The sequence below is a fragment of the Toxorhynchites rutilus genome, chromosome 1, assembly GCF_029784135.1.
Source record: "Toxorhynchites rutilus septentrionalis strain SRP chromosome 1, ASM2978413v1, whole genome shotgun sequence".
NCBI lineage: Eukaryota > Metazoa > Arthropoda > Insecta > Diptera > Culicidae > Toxorhynchites > Toxorhynchites rutilus.
Window position 1 is genome coordinate 27,977,694 of NC_073744.1, and position 22,529 is coordinate 28,000,222.

The 22,529-nt window shown below is 41.1% G+C and overlaps 1 protein-coding gene across 1 annotated transcript; it reads left to right on the forward strand.

The window, feature by feature from the left end:
* Positions 1-1,579: 1,579 nt before the first annotated feature.
* On the forward strand, positions 1,580-17,165 carry LOC129767631 (cyclin-L2-like). The gene is made up of 4 exons (XM_055768705.1): positions 1,580-2,082; positions 2,623-2,807; positions 15,427-16,386; positions 16,451-17,165. Exons 1-4 carry the CDS (start codon positions 1,789-1,791, stop codon positions 16,746-16,748), a joined length of 1,737 nt encoding a protein of 578 aa, XP_055624680.1. The 5' UTR covers positions 1,580-1,788; the 3' UTR covers positions 16,749-17,165.
* The last annotated feature ends 5,364 nt before the right edge of the window (positions 17,166-22,529 follow it).

Sequence of the window (22,529 nt, forward strand, 5' to 3'; positions counted from 1 at the left end):
AAGAAATCACACGGGGTCATACTTGGAGAGTACGTTGTTCAATAACATTCGTCCAATTTTTGGTCATGTAATACACTTCATTGGTGGTTTGACTGACACTAGTACCAACTTAATGAAAAAAATAAAAAAAAGCTTAGCACGAAAAGTTAAAATTACAAATTCCCGGTATATATTGAGATGTTAACTTTACCTAAAATCCCACGTTCACTGTCGCGAAACAAAATTCATTTTATCGGATTTTATCTAATCAACCACTTAGAAAAATCCTCGAAAACTACCAAATACAGTTGGTAATGCAAATATTAGTAGAATGCACAAAATTTTTGGACATATTTTCAACAAACCCGTATCCCTACCAGAGCTTAGTTTATTTTACTCGATAACATTAATAAATTTGAATGTTGTCATATCTGAAAAGCGCGTATTATCCATTTTTATTGTTTTCATAGGGCAATACAGAGGTATAATAAGGATATACTTCTTACGAATCATGGCTTAACATATATGTTTATTTGTACGGTAGAAAATGACTATAGATTGGTAGCATTTACCAAAAAATTCGTTATATTTACTAATTATTTCTCACAGTGTATCAATTCGTTAAAAAATTGGTAATCTAAACCAAGGCGCTTATATCAATGTATAACAGGTGAAGCAACATCATCATTTCAATAAGAAGGGGATTACGGTTTGTGGAGCGGGGGTTGTTTGTTTTGTCATTGCTAGGATACGCCATTATTGCATATTCACATGCGAGAGTAGTGGAAATGAGAATGAAATTCTACAAAATCATCCCTTCTTTTTCACATAAATTCGCGAAAGTCGAACATAGTAGGCATCGTTCGAAAGAGCGTCGTAGCAGTTTGTAGAGAGCCGCCGGCAGCGTTCTGATGCTGTTTGTAAACAATACCGACAGCAATTCCAATCAAGGCGCGTAGAAGTATATCCTAAGGTGGGCCAACTTGCTAAAACCACTCTTCAGCCATCTTGGAAGTCTACTGTGTTTTGTTTGTAAACAAAACACAATACGCTTGTGCCCAAGCTCGCTCGTGATCAGTCTGTCTCTTTCACGCTTCAAGGAAATAATTCCCCTTCTGCTTTCTTCCGTACTGTTTTCATATACCGCTCCCCTAACCAACTTAGTGACGAAACGGCCTCACCTAGTACCATAGACCCGTCTTGATTCCAATATGGCTGAAAGTGCATTTCATATGATTGTTTCACCTGGTATATATGGAGGCGCCTTGATCTAAACTATATTTTAATCTGTTTCGTTGGATTTTATTTTGACGTGTACAGACAAAGTCTATGGGACTAGGTGAGGCCGTTTCGTCACTAAGTTGGTTAGGGGAGCGGTATATGAAAACAGTACGGAAGAAAGCAGAAGGGGAATTATTTCCTTGAAGCGTGAAAGAGACAGACTGATCAGGAGCGAGCTTCGGCACTAGCGTATTGTGTTTTGTTTACAAACAAAACACCGTAGACTTCCAAGATGGCTGAAGAGTCGTTTTAGCAAGTTGGCCCACCTTAGGATATACTTCTAGGCGCCTTGTTTCAATCGTGACAGTAGAATATGTCAGAGCTCGTTTTGTTTCATCACTCCTCAAGGTGGTGTGTTGTGCGATTTTTTCTTTGATCGACGCGAGTGCAAGTTCCTGTGTGTAGCAGCTGGAATCCTGTTCTCGCCAGTCCGTTTTTCGTTTCCCCGTTAGAGCATCCCACTGGTTGCTCAATTAGTGCGTAGATTGGTTGGTAAACCTAGGGAAACGGAAGTGCTCACCGACGGAAATGAGCGCGACGAAGACAGTCACTGGCACAATAATGACTTCCACGGAAACGGCCTCGACCAAAGCTACGTCCCAGACGACATCCTCGTCAGGGTCACAGACCCAACAGCAACAGCAGCAACAACGATCCTATGGGAAAATTGTTCTAACGCTGGAAAATTGTCTGCTCCCAGATCCGAAACTCGAATTAACGCCCTCACAGGCCGATGGTCTCGATCGAGAAACGGAAGTTGACCTACGAATACTCGGATGTGAGCTGATCCAAACGGCTGGAATACTACTGAAGTTGCCTCAGGTGAGCATCATTGCAATGAAAAGGGGAAAAAGGCGAACAGCGTTTGTAATCGTTTTCCTGGTTTTCTTCGCCGCCATTTTGAACCTCGTCTTTTAGAGGATGTTTACGTGTGTTTGGGTTGGTGCGTATAGTGACAGCTGGCATTTGAATGTGTGTTTTGTTTGTCTGGTTTGAGGGGGAAACTTGGAATTTCACATCGATTAACAAATTTCCACTCAAAGTCATCTTACCAAATTTCTAATTTTTGATCTTACCGATATGCCATGCCGTGTCAATAATCTTTTCCATGATGGAAATTATAATTAACAAAACATACAACAGTTGTTTTCGCAACTTGATCAGATCAATCGTATGACTCACGGGAAAGTTTTCTTTTCTGTATGTCTTTCCTGGTATTATTGATTCTCATTTGAGAAGTACTACTTAATATGTTTTGCTAGCTTTCAGCGTTCGGCTTCTTTCGTGCAGTTAATAACATATTTTTTTGCTCCCTCTTCCCATCTTTCAATCCCGGGCACTCAAAAAATCGCCTTTCGCTAGGTGGCAATGGCAACCGGACAGGTACTGTTCCAGCGCTTCTTCTATTCAAAATCTTTCGTCCGACACAGTATGGAAGCGACAGCGATGAGCTGCGTCTGTCTGGCGTCCAAGATCGAAGAAGCACCCCGTCGCATTCGGGATGTGATCAATGTGTTCCACCACATCAAACAGGTCCGCGGACAGAAGTAAGTATCCGGCCGCAACTCGAAAGAGCTGCTCGCGTCTGCCCTTTCGCTATTGCCCTCCTGATTGGACAGCATTTATTAATCTATTTCAATTGTAGTTTTGTAGGTAAGACGCAATCTTACTCAAAACAAAACTAAAGCCAAACCCCCGTTCAAAAATGTATTGTGCAAAACCGAGTTTTCTTAGTTTAGTTTAAAATGAAATGTAAAAAAGTGTACGTGTTTGAAACAAATAATGGTACAAAAAAACGTGTAGCGACGGAAGGTATGAAACGGCAACGAATGGCTTCCAATCACCACAGGCGGCTTGGAAGTAGCGATAGTTTTTTGGATATCCATCACTTCCCACAGCAAGAGGAAACACTGCAGAGCGGATCCGGAATGATCTGGTTTAAAGTTTGAACAGTAATTTGCATTTCCATTCTATCACATGTTGTTTTTGTCAGTTGAGAATAGCTCTGGTGTGAGATGACGGACATCCAAAAAATTATCAATATTTTCAACCGCTTGTGCGCGATGGTATGTAGTGTCAAATGCTGGATTGCTTTGGATGTCCCAATGGTTCTATGCTGAGAATAATGCGATGGAGGAAACGACAGCAGCGAATGATAAGTAATTTGTATCATTAGAGGAACAAGCTTTCTAGAGCACTAATTGTGGTTTCTTTTAGATCGTGCTGATACGATTCATCACTAGTTTAATTCGGAAGGAAAGGTATGTTCAAAAACAAATAGGAGAAAAACATATTTTATCTTTCTACAGAGTACGAATTCTCGCAATTAAAAACTTGTAACCATGCGACTACTTCAAATTCTGTTTTTGATGAGTGATCAGTAGTCTTACAAATACACAAATAGTAAAGTCTATTTCATCTGGCATAATCGCCAACGAAAAAAAAATACAATTCAGAAGATATTTTCAGAGGCCCAATTGGAAGCAGTTCCGATCGGTCTTGACAAATGCAGAATAGAAAAAGCTCATCCTCGAACGACGTTTATATATTTCGGAAGATTGACGAGGACTCACGCATCACGTGGAAGGGTTGCTATCGATTTTAAACGAACTATGCTATTACGCTTCCTGTATATAGTTTGAAGACCAAATCTGTTTCATCGATATTAATGGAAGTGGAAGTTATGCAAGATAATTCGATAGAAACTATGCATTTGGCGAAAAAATGACAAAGAGCTAATAGATGGACATACACACTCAGCCATGAATAAATTCTCGGTACCCACCGTGTGGCGCGAACTATAGAGTCATTCCTTCCTGATTTCATCATCATTGGCTTAATAATTGTCTTACGCTGTTCTGAGTATCTCTGCATTGATGCGAATTGACAAAACAAAACTAATACAATCCAACAGCAGACGTATTTACTGACCGAACGGAAGAAATGGAAAATCGAGATCGGATTTGAATGTCATACTTCAAATTCAGTATTCAGCTGACTCGCAACAAAAATCGGTACATTCCTAATGCGGATGATGACTAGCCATGAAAACTGGATCGTGGAAATTTATTATCGGTAAAAAAAACTTTCTACGAAAATATTGAGGCATCATACGGAATGTAACGCAGCTGGAACGCGAATGTGATCGCTGCCCAAAACATGACATCAAGATAATTATTGGAGATTTCAATACTCAGATCGGTAAAGAGGAAGAGTTCAACCCCGTAATTGGTTTCCATATCCATTTCCAGCACATCTGGAGTCACCAAATCAAACAATTTCAGATAGACCATGTTCCGATAGATGTTACTTCTCGGACCTAACTGACATCAGAACCTATCGACCAATCGAACCTGTCGAGGCGCTAACATAGATTCGGGTCAATACCTAGTGATGGTTGAGATGTGTCCAAAATTCTCCGTTGTAAACAACATTCGGAACCGATGCCCGCTGCGGTTCAATCTTGCGCGATTGAAGAAAGCAAATGACGCCGAAAACTATGCGCCTTCGCTCGGAGCTGTGCTGCCGGGTAGAGAACGAATTCAGTCAGGCTCTTCTTGAGAACTGTCTGAACATAGTAAAAGAGTCATCAACCCTATTGGGTCGCTAGGTTGCTAGGAACGAAGACGACGAGACGAGTAGTTCGATGATGGATGTCAGCAGATGTTACACGAGGAGAACGCTACGCAGGAGCTAATGCCGTCAGAGCGTGGAGCGATATAACGGAGACGGCGACACCAACTTCTCCGGAAAAAGAAGTGCCGCCAGAAAGCGGAGGAGTGGGAAGAACTATAATAGCTGCACCGTTCTGATGAGACGCGAAAGTTCTACCAGAAACTCAGTACATTTCGGAAAAACTGTGTGCCACGAGCAGAAATGTGTCGGAATGAAAATGGGAATATCTTGACGAACGATCGTGAAGTGGCCGAAAGTTATAAAAGACGCTTCGATGAACACCTGAATGGCGTACAAGCAGAGCACCACGATAACGATGGGAAGGATTTACGTTGAGACAGTAAATAATACAGATGTGTCACCCCCAACAATGGGTGGAGTTAAAATGTAATCAAACAGTTGTAGAACAGCATATCAACCGAAAAGGATGGTGTCGAAGCGGAGCCTTTCGAGATAGACTCGAAAAAGTTTTAAAGGGAAGGATGTGTACAGCTAATTTTCTGCATCGACTGATTGTCAGAATTTGGGAAACAGTGAAAAAATTAAGTTATTTGGGCAAATATCTTCATGAAAGGTGACAAATCGGTTTCCCGAATTATCACCCGTCGTCTATCGTCACTAACGAACAGATTAGTGAGGAGTCGGACCAGTCTGAACAAGGCTACGATGGAGAGAATACACTGTTGTGTGCGAATATGGGGTAAATTATCTGATTCGTTGGAGTCCTACTGGGGACTTCGCCAAGGTCTTTCTTTTCTGTTATATGGTGAGTGAGGAGGGTGGAGTGGAGGAGGTTGTTATCAAACGAGCGGCGTTTAACTTTCGTGGAACGATGTTCAACAAATCGAGTCAATTCATTTGCATCGGTGATGACGTAGATATTGTAGGCAGAACATTGAAACGGTAGCTGAACACCAGACACCAGACTCAACAAAAACAGAGAGAGAGTTGGATCGAGAATCAACCCTTTTTGATCCGAGCACGACACGATCCGATTGGGCAGTAGTGTAGTGATCGACGGTGATTAATTAATGGACCAATTTGGTAATGGTAATGGACAAATTTGTCTACCTTGGCTCAATGGTAACGTCTGACAATGATACCAGCTGCGAGAACCGGAAATGTATTATCAATGAGAGTCGTGCCTACTACACTCGTAGTCTTTGAACGACGTGAGAACCATCTTCCGCGGTGTGCAGGAGGACGGCGTATGGAGGTGAAGGATGAACCACGAGGTCACACAACTCTCCGGTGAACCCAATATTCATAAGGCGGCAATAGCTGGAAGGACACACTTGACAGGACATGTTACATGAATGCTGGAAAACTATCCTGCAAAAATGGCGTTCTCCGGGAATCCGACTGGTACGAGACGACGAGGAGCACAGCGAGCATGGTGGTTTGAGCAATCGAAACAGGACTTGGTGAGCACGGGGTGCCCGCGGAATTAAAAAAAAATTATAGGAGGTTGTGTTCAAGATACGACCGCATTGTTGACGTAGAACTACGCTGTTATTATATATAAGTCGCTTGTTTATACCTTCGGATATTATTCTATAATGCTGTGAAATTTTAGAAACAACTGCTTAGTAGAATAATCTCTGAAATGATTTTTTCATTGTAGAATCAGTTGACGACAATTGATTGATGATTCATTCTTGCCCTCGCAAAACAATCGTATGTCGCAATTTATTTCATGTCAATGCATTGAAAATTTACCTCGAAGGCTATTCCGGTGGCCTTTTTCGAAATTGACATAGACTCGGCTACAGTCGATTATATACATGTTGCACCAGCACCATTATTCCATATCTCATAACTACATCAATATATCTTTGGCACCGCAACAACAACAATGACAACACAATGGCAAGTATCAAATATCATGCTACATGTTATTTAGTATTGCCTCAAAGGAATCGCACCTCTAGATATCGTTCGTACAAACTAAGCGTAAACCAAGCGCCAAACAAGCGTTCACCATAGCACGCATACAGAGCCATACATTGGTGGCTTGAAACTACTAGCAATATAAACATTTCTCATCATTTTGCGCTATTCTCAAAAGAAACGCTTCTGTTAATATTACTGGCCTCGAAAAGAGCTGCATTACTTTCTCATGCTCGAGAGATGCGCAGCTGTCACCCTTAGTGGAGGAAGTTATGCTACTGGCAAGCAAAACCTAATCACATACAAAATTCCAGAACATTTACTTTCTTGATGACTAAACAAGAGAAATACTCTTTTTGGTTATGACAACCTCGAAAACAGTAGCAATGCAATCCTAGTTGAAGGCAGTTTTGCGATTGGCACGCGAACCCAAATAACTTATAACATTCCAGTAAGACATTCAAGATGCTTGGTATTACCAAATAATTTTTTGGTCCACAACCTTAACGTCTGCTTCGCCATAACGTCAGTTCAATGCATTGATGCATTCTCAAAGGCACCAACGAAGCCCTTACGAAGACGGAAAATAAACAATGTTAACTGCTTGGAAAAAGACTGAATTATGCCACACAGCTTGTACTCTGCTGTAACACCCATCGATGCGAATTCGCTGATGAGTTTGTCAAGAGCGACCGCCTTCACCACCAGCGGAGGGAGCTTGATTTTGGTTGCTGCCTGGGCGTTTACATTTTCGACCGACGCGCCGAAATCGCCTACTTCGCTGTTGTTCGGTGCGGTGTCACATTTGCGAAGGCTCGGTTCAGTGCGAGCGCTTCACACTGCACTAACACCGCGTGCATCATTAGATGACGCTTACCTCGAAATTTTATTGCCCCTGGCAATGCGTTCGTTTTTTGCAGGGCTCGAGCCTGCCTTCCTCTTCTTCTTGCTCATCGCACACTACGCGAAGCGTCCAATTTATGACGCGGAAAGAAGAACACACGATACGAATAACGCGAAAAACGAACAGAAAAATCAAACGACGATTTCCAAGTTGGATTACCACTGGTGGGGTCCAATCTTAGATCGAAGCACAGCGAAAGCAAAGTGAACAGGATTACTCAACAGTCCGATGCCGAATGAAAGTTTGCCTCAGCGAGATCCACTGTTTATACTCTAGGCAAGTATTCCCCTCCATTCTTCTCCTTTCCCTTTGTTCACGGAGACTTTAAATCCTACGATTTCCCCTCCGTTGGTCGTCGATAAGTTGCTCGTTATTGATATCTCTGTTCGGGAAAGCACTCAAATGGACAGAACAAATGTCTGGGAAAATAGAAACACTTAAAGTTTTCATGAATTTTAACCATTTACTAACCAGGGGATTCTATTGTATGGCATATTAAACAAATCTTACGGAATTTCCGATTCGTTTAGTATGTAAATCGCCAAAATCCGTTCGCGGCAAAAATAGTTATGACCGTTAACTTTATTTCATAAAAACGTGACCTGTTTTCTGATTTGACACCCTTAATGAAAGACGTAGTTCTACGTCAAAAGATAACCAAGAACTGAGTTAATCGGAGAAACATTGTGAATCAGGCCATGTTGTAAAGACGTTTAGCCAAAATGAATAACTTCGAGTATCGGGCTATAAAGAAACTAAACAGTACCTTAGAGCATAACATTATGGCGAAAAACGCAGGCTCGGAAATTGTATAATCGGGCGTTGACCAAATTCAACCGAGTCATTCTTGAACGATGAAACATATTTTAAGTAAGGCTTCAAACAACTTCCAGGACAGAGGTTTTATGTAGCATGGGGTCGGGGAGATGTTCCCAAAATAAAAATAATATAAAAAATATAAACAATATAAATTTGTTTTCGCGGACAAGTTTGCCGGTAAGCTGATGATCTGGCAGGGTATCTGCAACTTTAGCCGGATGACTTAGATTTTCACCATAACCAACAATATGATCGAACAGCATTTCATTAAAGAATGCATGAAAAAACGTGTATTGTCGTTCATTAGGTTCTCGTCCAGCTTTGGCCGGATTTGGCGAGTTGTCACTACAGTAAGAATGCATAACATTGGTATCGTGATAACGTAGTAGACCTCGCTGAGAAAGAGATGAACCCCCCCAAATTGCTCGCAATTCCGTTCAATCGAAATGTGTTAGGTTACCATAAAAGCTAAACTGAAGAAGAGTGGGAAAAAGGTTAATAATGCCATTCATAGAAAAACATATTGATGCAGTAGCCACCAGTGTTGCTGAAGATCGTGATTTATCCGTTCGTCATCGTTTGCAACAACTGGGAATGTGTTATTCCACTACGTGGAAGATTTTACGCAAAGATATTGGTTTTAAGCCGTATGAGATACAGCTCGTTCAAAAACTGAAGCCGGCTTCGTATTTTCGGTGAATGAACTTTAGAAAAGATAGTGCAAGATTCGCTTTTTTGATGGGAAAATTGGATGGTCTTTAGCAATGGAGCACATTTTTGGTTGAATAAATACGTTAATGAGCAAAATTCGCGTATTTGGTCCATTTGGACCACAAGTGAGGGGCTTAGAATGCAAGGGGTGTAAGTGATTTGATCGATTTCTCTTCATCAACTTTTTCTTTAGTTAATAACTCAATTGCAAAAACGTTCCAATTAGAGTTTGCTATAGAATCCGATAGATGAGGTTCTGACCTATCATCCACATTGTAAAATACAGCTGGAAATATATTTGCTGCTAAGCTGTGACCAAAAGAGAGAGTCGATGTAGAGAAATCGATCAAATCACTTACAGCCCTTTCATTCTAAGCCCCTCAAGTAATACAAGAGCTGCCAATGCATCCCAAAAAATGCCATAAATTCTTGGCCCGTATTTGTTTTAAAGATGCAGATGAGAACAACGTTGCAGTCAATAATCATTGCTATCGTGCATTGATTTCCAACTTTTTATTGCCCAAAATACACAAGCTAAATCTGGTTGAATATAGTTGTCGAAGATCTTTTTAATAACTTAACTAATTTAGGATACAAAGCCAATGGATTCACTGATAACGTAATCATTTTAATGAAGGGTAAATGTCAGTGTGCTATTTCCAATAGAATGCAAACAACTCTAAACTAACGTGTGCATTAGAAAAATGGATTTTTTCGGATGGTGATAAAATACAACGAAGACAGATAATTGAGTTTTATAAATTTCCCATGGAGATAATTGTATAGCTCACTTGCAAAACATTCTACGCCCTTGCGAGCCGCCTTCCGGCAGTTAACCGGAACATTCGCCATTGCGGACGAAAACATGCGTGTAGGCATATTTTTGAGTTCTTTCTACGTTTTATTTATCAATTCCAAAAGAAAGTCAATTGGAGCTGTTCAAATCTGGCATATCATCCCAAACATTTAGGTGTCATGCTTGACTAAAAGCTGAATTGGAAGGACCATGTGGAGTATGCAATCTCCAAAGTCCACATGGCTCTTTGGGATTGTAGCAATATTTTAGCAAAAAAATGAGGCCTAAAACCATGAATGATTCACTTGATCTACTCGGTCGACCCAGACCAGAACCATTGCAACGTCTGGCATACTGAGCAAGCACTGGAGCAATGGCCAGCACAAGTTCGAAAGCCCTGGATGTTCTTTTACCCTTGCACCAATATTTACAACTTAAAGCAGAAAAAGGTTCTGACAATTCATGCCCATACCAGTATTTTGTCAGATAGCTAAGCTGCAAAGCATACAAATGTGATCAATCGAGCTAATCAATTATTCATTACCCTTTTAAATGCAACATACAACAAACACGAGCTAGGTACAGTCAACGTGAACGAAAGAAGAGACCACTTCTTCAACATCAGACCGGTATTTCTTAGGTTCAGCATCCATCCGCAAATCAGCGAAAACGGCTTAAGACCTATCGATTTCGCTGCCTCCAAGAACATGGTCATAGATAGCACCTTCCTCCTGCATAGCTTCTAATGCCGTCACCTGGAGATCAGCTCAGCACACGGAAACACAAATTGACCAAGTTTTGATCGACGATCGACACTTCTCAGATATCATCGACGTCAGCACCTATCGTGGCGTTAAAATCGATTCATCGATTGCGTTCTAAACTGGCAGTTGTCAATAACATAAGACATCAGCGCTCACCACGGTACCACCTGCGACGACTGCATGAGCCGAACGTTGCTGCAACATGCGCGCAGCGTCTGGTTGCTGCGTTACCGTGGGCAGACTAACCGTATTAGCAATTAGCAGCACAACAGACACCGTCATCGGGTATGAATAACGTGGACAACGGAACGAATGATTTGAAGAGTGCCGAACACTTTTGAGCGAGAAGGATAAACTCGACAAATCGTAGAACGATACCGATTGAGGCGAAGGCAGCAAACACATTTCTTTCGAGAAAAAACGACGCCTGGAAGAGAAAGAGTGCCGCGGAGATTCTACAAGAAAATAAACGCCTCGCACAAAAGCTTTATGCCGCGGGTCGAAATTCAGGAACAAGGAAGGAGGCACCTTGACGAACAAACGCGAGGTGATCGGAAGGTGAAGGCAGCAATATGAGGGAGACCGGAGAAAATTGTAGAATGTATGCACCCATGATAGTCAGGAACATCTAACGGAGGAGTGGAAAGATGGGGTAATCTGCCCCATCTTTAAAAAAGGTGACAAACTGGATTGTGGGAATTTCTGTGAGATTGCACACGATCCTCAATGGTACCTACAAAATTTTGTTTCAGATCCTCTTTCGTCGTCTATCGCCAATAGTAAACAAATTTAGGGGAAGTTATTAGGCCGGATACATGCTCGACGACGAATCATATTTTTACACTGCGGCAGATCCTCCAAAAGTGCCGCGAGTATCAGGTCCCTACGCGCCACATCATCGTCGACATCAAAGCCGCATATGGTACAATCAAATCGACGACAGCAATGGAAAATCATAGACGAACACGACTTTCCTCGAAAGCTGAAAAGACTACAACGCAACGATGATCGGTGCAGTGTGAGGATCTAAGGCGATCTGTCGGAATCCTTTGAGACTCACAGGGGACTTTGACAAGGCGATGGACTCTTCTGTCTGCTCTTCAACGAGGCGCTAGAAGATGTAATGCAGAGAGCGGGCTTCAACATGCGGGGCACGATTTTCAAAAAGTCTAATCAGTTCATCTGCTTCGCCAACGACGTCGACAAAATCGGAAGAACACATGCGATGAGCTCCCAGAGACGAACCAGCCCACGGCTAAAAGTCTCTCAAATAAAGACAACAAAAACACATGCGACGGTAGCGAACTTGAATACTCTGATGAAACTGCTCTGCTTCGATTGGGCTTGGGATCAACTCGTCTATAAAATAATAAATACATGCTGGCAGGAGGGACTGATATAGAACTATTCTTGGTAGTAGTGTTGAGATCGACGACGAGGTGGTAGAGGAATTTGTCTACCATGGCTCATTGATGAAAACTGATAACAATAACAGCCGTGAATTCGAAGACGCATAGCCAACGGAAGTCACGCCTGCTATGGACTCCGCAAATCCTTAAGGTCTAACAAACTCCAACCCCTTACAATTTCCTGATTCGACCAATTGTTCTCTATGGACACGAAGCATGGACGATGTTCGTAAAGGTTTCACAAGCACTTGGTGTTTCCGAATGACGAGCGCTCAGAACATTATATGGTGGTGTACAGAAAAACATAGTATGGAGAAAGAGAATGGACCACGAACTACGCAACTCTGCGGCGAACCCAACATCCAGATTGTCGCCAAGGCTGTTTCAAGATTGCTGGACAGCAGCCCAACAAAGATGATATTCGCATCGAATCCGGTGGGAACAAGAAGAAGAGGAGCGACCAGCGACCGAGGTGTTTGGAAAAGGTACGGCCAGGAGCTGGAGAACTGTAGCTATGGACCAGGTTCATTGAGGGAACAATGTTGTGAATAAGATCCGATTTCTCTATGGGCTGTAGCATCATTGTGAATGAATAAATAAATGAATACATTGACTGGTCTATTGACCGAACACTGACCAAACGGTTGAAAAGTAGTAGAACGGACAGATTTTTTTTTTCCAAAATATATATTTTTATCAATGCTCATATGACGTTAGCCTCACGGGGCCGGGAGTTCAATACTTTGACCATTTTTCTTATTATCTATGTTAGTAATATGTAACCGATTACTCGCGGTTGGCTCGAGGTTAGTATTACAAGTGTTTTCGTAATACGGATGTTGCTGTCTCCAATGCTCTGTACGTGTGCCCGACACGGGATACTTCCTATTGGGATGCAGCTGACCCTTAATCAGCAACGCCCCCCTAGTCTGTACCTCATATCTAGCGTGGTGCGTCTTTCTCGACTCGAGGAATCCAGGATAGAATGGTCACTAGCCGGCGCAATCATCAGTTCGTGTAGAGTTGTCATGAGCGGTACAACCTTTGGCTCTTGTTGAATGATCAGTGGACTGCACAACCTTTGGCCCGTGTATCTGTAAAGAGTGTGTGTATGTATTGCCGCGACTAAGTAAAAGTTTATCGATCGGATAGGAGGGATATAAGACGGGGACACAACGAAGGAAACATCATTAAACGTTGACATCGGCGTTTCTGAGGAACAGGTATAGATGAAGCAGAAGATCAGGATCACGGCTACCTAAGATATCCCGGACGGGGATCTCCGATTGTCTGCCTTGTGCTCTCAGTGCTCTAGAGAGCTGAGAGCGAGCAGTATGGAACCGGATACACGACCAGACAACATGCTCGATGTCGTGGTAGCCATCGCCACAATCACAAAGATTGTTTGCTGCGAGCCCAATGCGATAGAGATGCGCGTTTAGGTTGTAGTGATTGGACATAAGCCGAGATATCACGCGAATGAAATCACGACCTACATTCAATCCCTTGAACCATGCACTCGTCGAGACCTTAGGAATAATCGTGTGTAACCAACGACCGAACTCATCTCCCCTCCACATGCGCTGCCAACTTACGAGCGTGTACTGACGAGGAATGTGGAAAAATTCATTATAAGCAATTTGCCTTTCAAAAAGTGTGCCTTCTAAAGCGCCCACCTTAGCTAGCGAGTCCGCTTTCTCATTCCCCGGAATCGAACAATGAGAGGGAACCCTTGCTAAAGTAATCTTGAATAATTTTTCGACCAAAACACTCAATAGTTGTCTTATTCTAGTTAGGAAATAAGATGAGCGTTTATCAACCTTCATTGAGCGGATTGCCTCTATTGAGCTGAGACTGTCTGAAAAAATAAAATAGTGGTCGATGGGCAATGTTTCAATGATCCCCAGTGCGTAGTATATCGCACCCAGTTCAGCGACATACACGGAACAAGGATCTTTGAGTTTGAAAGAGGCACTGGAATTTTCATTGAAGATGCCGAAGCCAGTGGACCCGTTTATGAATGAACCGTCAGTAAAGAACATTTTATCAGATCTAACTTTCCCATATTCTGCCGAAAATATCGGCGGAATATAATCGGAGCGTAGATGATCTGGGATTCCATGGATTTTTTGTCACATGGATAGATCAAAAATGACAGAGGAATTGCAAAAGTATGGGAAGCAAACTTGGTTGGAGATGCCTGGTGAAGGGTGCACGTCGTGGGTAAGGTACTCATGGTATAAAGACATAAAACTTGACTGAGGAATCAGTTGGAGTAGATTTTCGAAGTTATCAATCACCAATGGATTCATGATCTTCCAACGGATGAGAAATCTGTAGGATAATTCTGTGAACCGAAGAGTAAGTAGCGGACAGTAAGAAGAGTAAGAACGGACAGATGCTAAAAGTCTTTCTTTTATTATGAAGCTGAAGCTTATTGTGCCAATGCAGTTTATTCAAAAGGCGAAGATTGTGGATTCTTTGAAAGGATGTTCTTACGCTAATAAGATATGATCTGTTGAGCCAAAAAAGGAAGTCATACTTTTTTGTGGGAGATGCGAAGTATGCCATTTAATCTTTTAGTTATAGAATGAACTGACATTGATTATATAACAATTTGGAGTGTACCAAATTGTCGTAATGATTCAAAGCTCCTGTAGAATGGTCTCGTTATGTTGACAAAACTTTTTGTTAAATCGATTAAAAATGTGTTCGCTTCCTATAATAGCGTCCTTTTTTTGTTTCACCAACTCTTCAAATAATGTTTACCTTTTCAGGTTACCTAGCGGTTAATATTGCTACCAGAGAAAACATCAAGCAACATCAACGCTCATCAGAGTGCTACAGATATCCTTCATCTTCATCCATGTTCTACTAATGCCTCCAGATGGATCGTTTTGCACAATACATTTTTGTTCGGCTTAAATTAAGTGACAAACTTTCAAACCACCACCACCTGGCACACGGATCTTCGTACCGGTCGTGTCCACGTTTCTCATCAGTGGTAGAGAGGCACCGACAGGCAGGAAATGTGACGAAAAAATCCAACGCCTTGTGGGAGTGACCCCGTACCGCTTCGTCTCTCAGAGAGGGCTCAGCTCAACAGCCACGGAGAAAGATTGAGGCAGCGTAAGCCTATATAATTTTTTCTCTTCTCTTTTCTTTCCCCCCCATTTTCCCATACCGTATTATGTATAGACCCTTGGTGCCGATGATTCTGGACCAGCACTACATCAACCTAAAGTCACAGGTAATTAAGGCGGAACGGCGAGTGCTGAAGGAGCTTGGGTTCTGTGTGCACGTGAAGCATCCGCACAAGTTGATCGTGATGTATCTGAAATATCTCGAGCTGGAAAAACACCACAACATGATGCAGATGGCTTGGAACTTCATGAACGATTCCTTCCGCACGGATGTGTTCGTACGCTATCAGCCGGAGACAATCGCCTGTGCGTGTATTTATCTCACCGCTAGGAAGCAGAACATTGCGTTGCCCAACAATCCGCAATGGTTTCTGATATTTCGCGTCACCGAGGAGGACGTTCTGGATGTTTGCTATCGGATCATGGCTCTCTACAAGCGGGCCAAGCCAAACGCTGAAACACTGGAAGATGCGGTGGAAAATTTGAAGAAAAAATATCAGGAACAAAAGAAGAAAGATCGATCGGAAACGAGCACCCCACCGGCCGTGGTCACTGTCGACCGTAACAATGGATCCCACAACGCTTGGGGTGGATTCATTTCGCGTACTCTACCCGTAACAGCCAGCGGCACCGACAACAACGGAAACAACAACAATGAAAAGGACAGTAAAAAATCCCACTCGAAATCTCGTTCGCGTTCGCCACGATCCCGTTCACGATCACACTCACGTTCCCGCACGCCCTCACGCTCGCGTTCTCGTTCGGGCACTAGATCGTCGCGTTCCAAGTCCCGGTCTCGGTCCCGGTCGGCATCGAGATCACGCTCGCGATCACGTTCCCTTGCGACCGGACGCTCCCCTCCGCACTATAACGAAAAGAGCGGTTCAAGGAAAACGAAGAAGACACGACATCGATCGCGTACCCCTTTGAAATCATTAGCCGGAAAGAAGAAAACCAAGCACTATTCGCGATCCCGCTCGGTTACGCCGGATTCTCCACAAAAGTACAAGAAGAGGTATGTGTTAAAATTCATAATTTCATGAATAGCAACTAAATTGTTTTTTCTTCCTAAATAACAGCGAGAAAAAGTACGATCGACGAAGAGACGACCGCGATAGCCGCTATAACAATGGGATTGAACGGGATCGTCCCTCGAAAGGAGAACGAGATCGAGACCGTGATCGCAGTCGCGATCACAACCGCGACCGTGCCCGAGGCTATGATCGGGAAGACTATCGCAGTAAGGATCACCGCAGCAGTCACGGTAACGGCGGTGATAAGCGGGATAAATATAGCAGTAGTGGAAGCAGGCACAACAACAGCGATCGGCATCGATCGTCCAAGCATGGCGCAAGGGACAGAGATCGTAGACGTTAAAGTGGTGGAACCCACAGCTGCTGTCCTGCGAATAGAAAAATCACCATGTTCTCTCGGGTAAATCTACAGCATCAGTTTTATGGACTACTTTAGAAATGCCATTTTAGACGTTGTTTTTACGTTTTACAATAAGTTAAATAAGAATTGGTTGATTCGGAGAGAGATGAAAAAAAGAAGTGTAGTGAGTTATTCTTTTGTAAATAGCATCCCAAGTTTGCTACAAACGAGAAAATGTCATTAAGCTTTAATTCGATCGCTAGGTTTTTGAACTCTGAAAAATGTCATATTTCCTAATTTGAACGCTGAAAACTATTGTTTCTAGAGCATTTGTAAATTTAACAGCAAAACCTGGAAGTTATGCTATAACAACTCCCGCAAATTTTGGCGTAATAAAGACATTGATTTTCTGCGATCCAATTCACTGAGTTTTTCGGAAACTTTTGAAACATTAACACAACATTTTTTTTCGCGCGACTTGGATTGGATTCCTTCATGTGTATACAAAGTATAGTTGACATTTCGAATAGTTAAAGAGAAAGAATAAAACAAATCTGAAAAAAATGGAAAATCATGAAAATTGTTTGCATTTTCGCAAGAACTGTCGTCCCTCACAATAATCTTTCTTCATTTTCCGGGAACTTTTCGTTCATTATCTTTGATGGACATATACAGTTGGAGAAGATTTCAGCTATTCGGATTTGTAAAGTTGTTTGAAGCACTTCCATTGGATTGATCGGACAGATTGCGTTTCCGTAAAAAAAAAACTGTGAAGTTTTCCATTAATCAGCGCAAAAGAATGAAAAAATGCTGTGATTGAAACCAAAGCCTGTCCACGTTAAATTTCGGAAACCAAAATGATGCCAGTAAAACAAAAATTCACGTAATACAGCAAAACCGATTGTTTATTTCAGTAAAATAGACTTATATCTAAAACAAGGAAAACTTACTTCGATGTTAATTACGCTGTCTGTAAAATTCACGAACTTTCTTGGGAACGTCTGCGTACAGTATCCTCTGATATGCTGGCGGCGGCTGTTTTCCATCTCCTCTTGAAATCATTAATGCCATTCGCTTTCTTCTTAGTTTCTAATAGTTTTCGCTTAATCAGAGCCCAGCACTTTTTCACTGGGCGAAGCTCTGGACAGTTGGGTGGATTTGCTGTTTTTGGCACATATTTGACCTCATGTGCATTATACCATTCCAGGATGTATTTTGCATAGTGACGAGAGACCAAATCTGGCCAAAACAACCCTGGAGAGTCGTGGCTTCTTATGAATGGTAGCAACCGCTTCTGGAGACATTCCTCCTCGTAGACATCTTTGTTGATAGTGCCGGTAGAGACGAAAGATTTGGATTTTCGGCCACAACTGCATGTGGCCTGTCAAACCAAGTACTTTTTGGGTAATTTAGACTGCTCCTTGGACCGGACACACTCGGTTACGGCATTCCTTCGCATTGCAGTATAAAAAGCGAGACTGGGAAGCTGTTTGAAGTCTTCGAGAACATAAGCTTCATCATCCATTATGGTGCATTAACGTTTTTGCAAAAACTGGGTGTAGAGCACATTAGCACGGCTTTTTGCAGTGAAATTTTGCTTATCATCACGATTGGGCACCTTTTTCACTTCGTACGCCTGCAGTCCATGCCTCTGCTTCACTTTTTGTACATATGATTTTGATTTTCCAACCATTCGAGCCACATTTCTAACTAAAAGGTTGGGATGTTTCTCAATAATGGCAACCACCTTCCGGTCCATCTGTCGGGAGCATACTTTTCGATTTGTTCCGCTTCCGACCTTCCGATCCACAGCTAAGCGCTGATCAAACGATTTGCACACACTAAACACGGTACTCTTCGGCAGTTTTAGCTTTTTGGCGAAAACGCGTACCGACAGTGTTGAGTTTTGCTGCCGTTCGCGCAAAATGCGTTTGCGTACTTCCACTTGATTCGAAGCCGTTTTACCAAACTGAAGAAGAATGTAAACATGTTGGACATTGAAATAAAGAGGAGGATTTCAGCTGTCAAGTAAGTGGAATATTTCATAAACTACACTGAAAGAAAAGTGTCTGAAATTTAACGTGGGCAGGCTTTATGAAGTCTCGTTTCGAGAGTAGAGGAATAAATATTAGTTTGATTTAAAAATTCTGACCCTTATCAATTCTTTCAGTTCGAAATTCATGCCAACTCGTCTTAGGAGTTGGCAGCACCATCTTAGAGAGCAGTAAAACGTTGTGGGTGTACAAGCATGGGTCATTTAAGCAACTTTGCATACTTGAAATCTTTAAATAAGAATTAGACTACTTCTTGAAAAGGACCGAACATTTTTTTCTTATTTCTTTACAAAACTAATATTTCAGTTTCTGTTAAAATGTCATTTGGGCCCTTAAGATTTTGACTAGCACTGATTTTATAAAAAAAAAACTAGTTCGTTCATTTCATCTGCTTATTTTTACTTTTAATAGCAACACTTTTCCTATGTAGTGGACTATTATAAGAAAAGTAAAAAAATCTGTTACGTCACAGAATTAAAAATCTCCCCACCTTTCATTTTCCTTCTTTTCTTATACCCAAGATGGAGGAGTTAACAGGTGGCTCGTAATTTACTTTATTTAGAAAAGACGTATGAGGAATGGCAAGACGAAAAGTTTGGATTTGTTTATGTTATTACTTACGTTGGTATGGTTACAATTGATTTCATCGAAGGTATTTGAAGCAGTATAATAAATAAACAGTTGTCGTTGAAAATAGTAACCTAGTAACCTTTATTCATATGCTTCCGCCAGCTGGCTCGGCTAATGTGATATGATTTATTCAGGGAATTTTTTGATCGTGGTACCGCCTCTGGCGCATAATTTGCAGCTTTGTTTTTTGTGCTGGTTCATAACAGCAATCAACCGTGCCGACGAAACTGTAGTCAATTTTTGGTGTTGTTTGGATACCATCTATGTAAATAAATTCAAACTTACGGGATACGTCTGAACGGCAATTCTGACATTACGTTTTACCTTCCACTTCACTTTCCTTGCTTATACCCATGATGTTTTTCTGCATCAGAATATTTCTAGCCTACTTGTAACCTTACACTTTTTCTAAGCGGTTGCAGTTTTTTCTGGAGCGATTTTTTCGGGAACCGTACATCCTAGTAAAGAATTCTAGCAACTTGTATGCAAGTTATGGGCTCTATTATAGAAATCGAGGCGATAAGAATTTTGCTCGTTAGCTCTGTTTGGTTCCCTTTTTGCATATCTTCGGAGGATTATTTTGTTTTGGTTTGCGTCCCTGATATTTTCCTTTGGGAAACATTTCAGAAACGCTTCAATATATGCAATTTGCAACACATGTTCGTTTGTTTTGAAATTTTATTTTACATATTAGCATTTATTTTACTGTGCTGCCAGAATAGTGTATACCAGGTAAGTGTTCAGTCCAGCATTATTTATATTAATCATGTTATAATTTACAATGCAGAATTTACTTCCAGCGTATATTTCAGTGGCTAAAAATGAGTGGCGGAAGAAAAAAAACCAAATCACCACCAGTTCGAACGGCTCGTTCGAGTTTCTTTCAACCGAATTTCCTACCTAAAAATTGCTTACCTCTAGTAGCGTACATTAGTACGTTATTTTTGGCATCAATTTTCTTTTTTATTGCTATACTATGCCAAACTACACCACTTTCACTACAATAGATCAAATCACTACAATAGATCAATCGCAGTGGTCGCAATGCTCCTGTAGAAGATTCCAAACTTTCTATACCATATGCTAAAGCTATCCTGCAAAACAATACTGATTTTATTTAAATTACAGGTTTGGATTGACATGAGGGGAAACGTAAAGAAAACACTAGCACACAACAAGCGAGGATTTAGAGCAACAGGTGGTGGTCCCAATACAATAAAGCTATTGACGCCGCTACAACAAGAAATCGAGGCTAAAAGAGAATTACATGTTGCATTACATGAATAACAAAAATTGTTTTGCTAAAAGAAAGTGAGATTCGTGCGTGACTCTTTTCAGAATTCCATTGACTGCAGTCATGAAAATACATGAATAAGTTCATTTTCTGATAATTATATTTTTTGTAAAGCAAATTGTTCCACGCTGTCGTTTTTATTACACATGCATGCGTGCTTTATGCCTATTAAGCTTTATTCTTTGAGGGAATATCAATTTACTCCATATTAACATTTTTGGAGATACATTTTCATAGCAGATGCCTCAAAAAAAGATTTGGCATCCTTTCTATAGTGCTTCGTGAAACATTTCGAACTTGTTTCAAAATATTTCATCACAACCGCTGACATTCAAGCTTGCTAACGAATCGAGCAGTTTTCCTCGATTTCTATAATTCCAGATTTTACTCGGTGTGATAGTGATAGTATCCATCGAATCCTCGATTCGATTTCTATAATAGGACCCTATATAAACTCGTTGTAAAATAACTGTGCTGACAGGGATGGTTGCTGTTCCCTTTGGGTTGCGGTTGACTTGTCCCTTTACGGATACACCTTATTTCGACCGAATTTTTCACTCGCTCAATGGGAAGATTCAAAATAGAGATGGGCTAAACAGTTAACTTTAACGAACGGTTCACTCATTAACCGTTCATCTAAGTGAATCAGTTCTTTTGAACCGTTCTTTCGCTCTTTCGTTCAGCGGTATCAAGAACAACATAGAATGTTAGCTGGAACCCAACATCAATAGACAGCTATCAATTGATATCATTGGATTGGATAATGTACGTATGGGATTTATATTTTTGAAATTTAGTGGGGAAAGATAAGCTGCTTTTTCTTTAAAAATCGTAAACTGTATGTGAAAATATGTTTATCGGTCGACAAAAGTTTATATAATAATTTGTTGCGCACAAAATATGTGTGATTTTTCATATTCTCTTTTTGGACAACACACAGGTTCCATCATATTTCATAATGTCCATTCAGAGGAAAAAATCAGCAGCGATTTTTACTAACAATCAATCATACAAACAATAACGATAACACGTACACGCAATATGTCAAACAATGAATTGAAAGCAACGAAAAAACATTGCCCTCACTATAAGATTTTATGTTTACCTAATCCATGAATCGCCCCAGCTTCCCCCAGATTTTTTTCTGATAATCAGGAAATATATGAATGTTACGCGGAATTGAAAGAATACATGAAATTGAAAACATATAGTTTTTTTAAAACTACGAAATCAAATACTACGAAAATCAAATTTAATTTTTATCCCAAAATTGAGTATGCATTAACAAAATCAACCCTGCGTTAGATGCATTTTGCTCATAAATGACAATATCGTTTTATTTTCCTTAAGGTGGCCGTACACTGTTTGCCCGGAGGTCAAATATTTGATATTTTTTGACAGATAAGGTTTGATTTGATATTTGTACAAACACTATTTTGTTTGCCACTCTTCAATTTTCAACAGTAGTAAACAATATCAAACACCGAACATGGAAAAAATCAACTGAAATATTCAAGGTAACCTAACCATATACCGACAGGTTCGAAGAACAGACTGAAAAAATATTTTAGGCATCCAATAATTGAATATTTGCTTGTCGTGTTTTGTGTAGAATATATTTGATCAGTACACGTTGGACAAAATTTATCTGTCAAAAAGAGTCAAATATTTGGCTTCGGTCAAACAGTGTATGAGCACCCTTACAAGCGTTCTCGTTATATTTATCCATTCCGTCCAGCACAAAACAGTTCAGCTACACTAGTTCGTTCGCAAACAGTTCGCCCGCAAACACTTCGTTCTCAAACA

Coding starts and splice junctions, on each gene's coding strand:
- LOC129767631 (XM_055768705.1), top strand. CDS start 1,789: ATGAGCGCGACGAAGACAGTCACTGGCACAATAATGACTTCCACGGAA. Junction 2,083..2,622: donor TACTACTGAAGTTGCCTCAG/GTGAGCATCATT, acceptor GCCTTTCGCTAG/GTGGCAATGGCAACCGGACA. Junction 16,387..16,450: donor CCACAAAAGTACAAGAAGAG/GTATGTGTTAAA, acceptor CCTAAATAACAG/CGAGAAAAAGTACGATCGAC.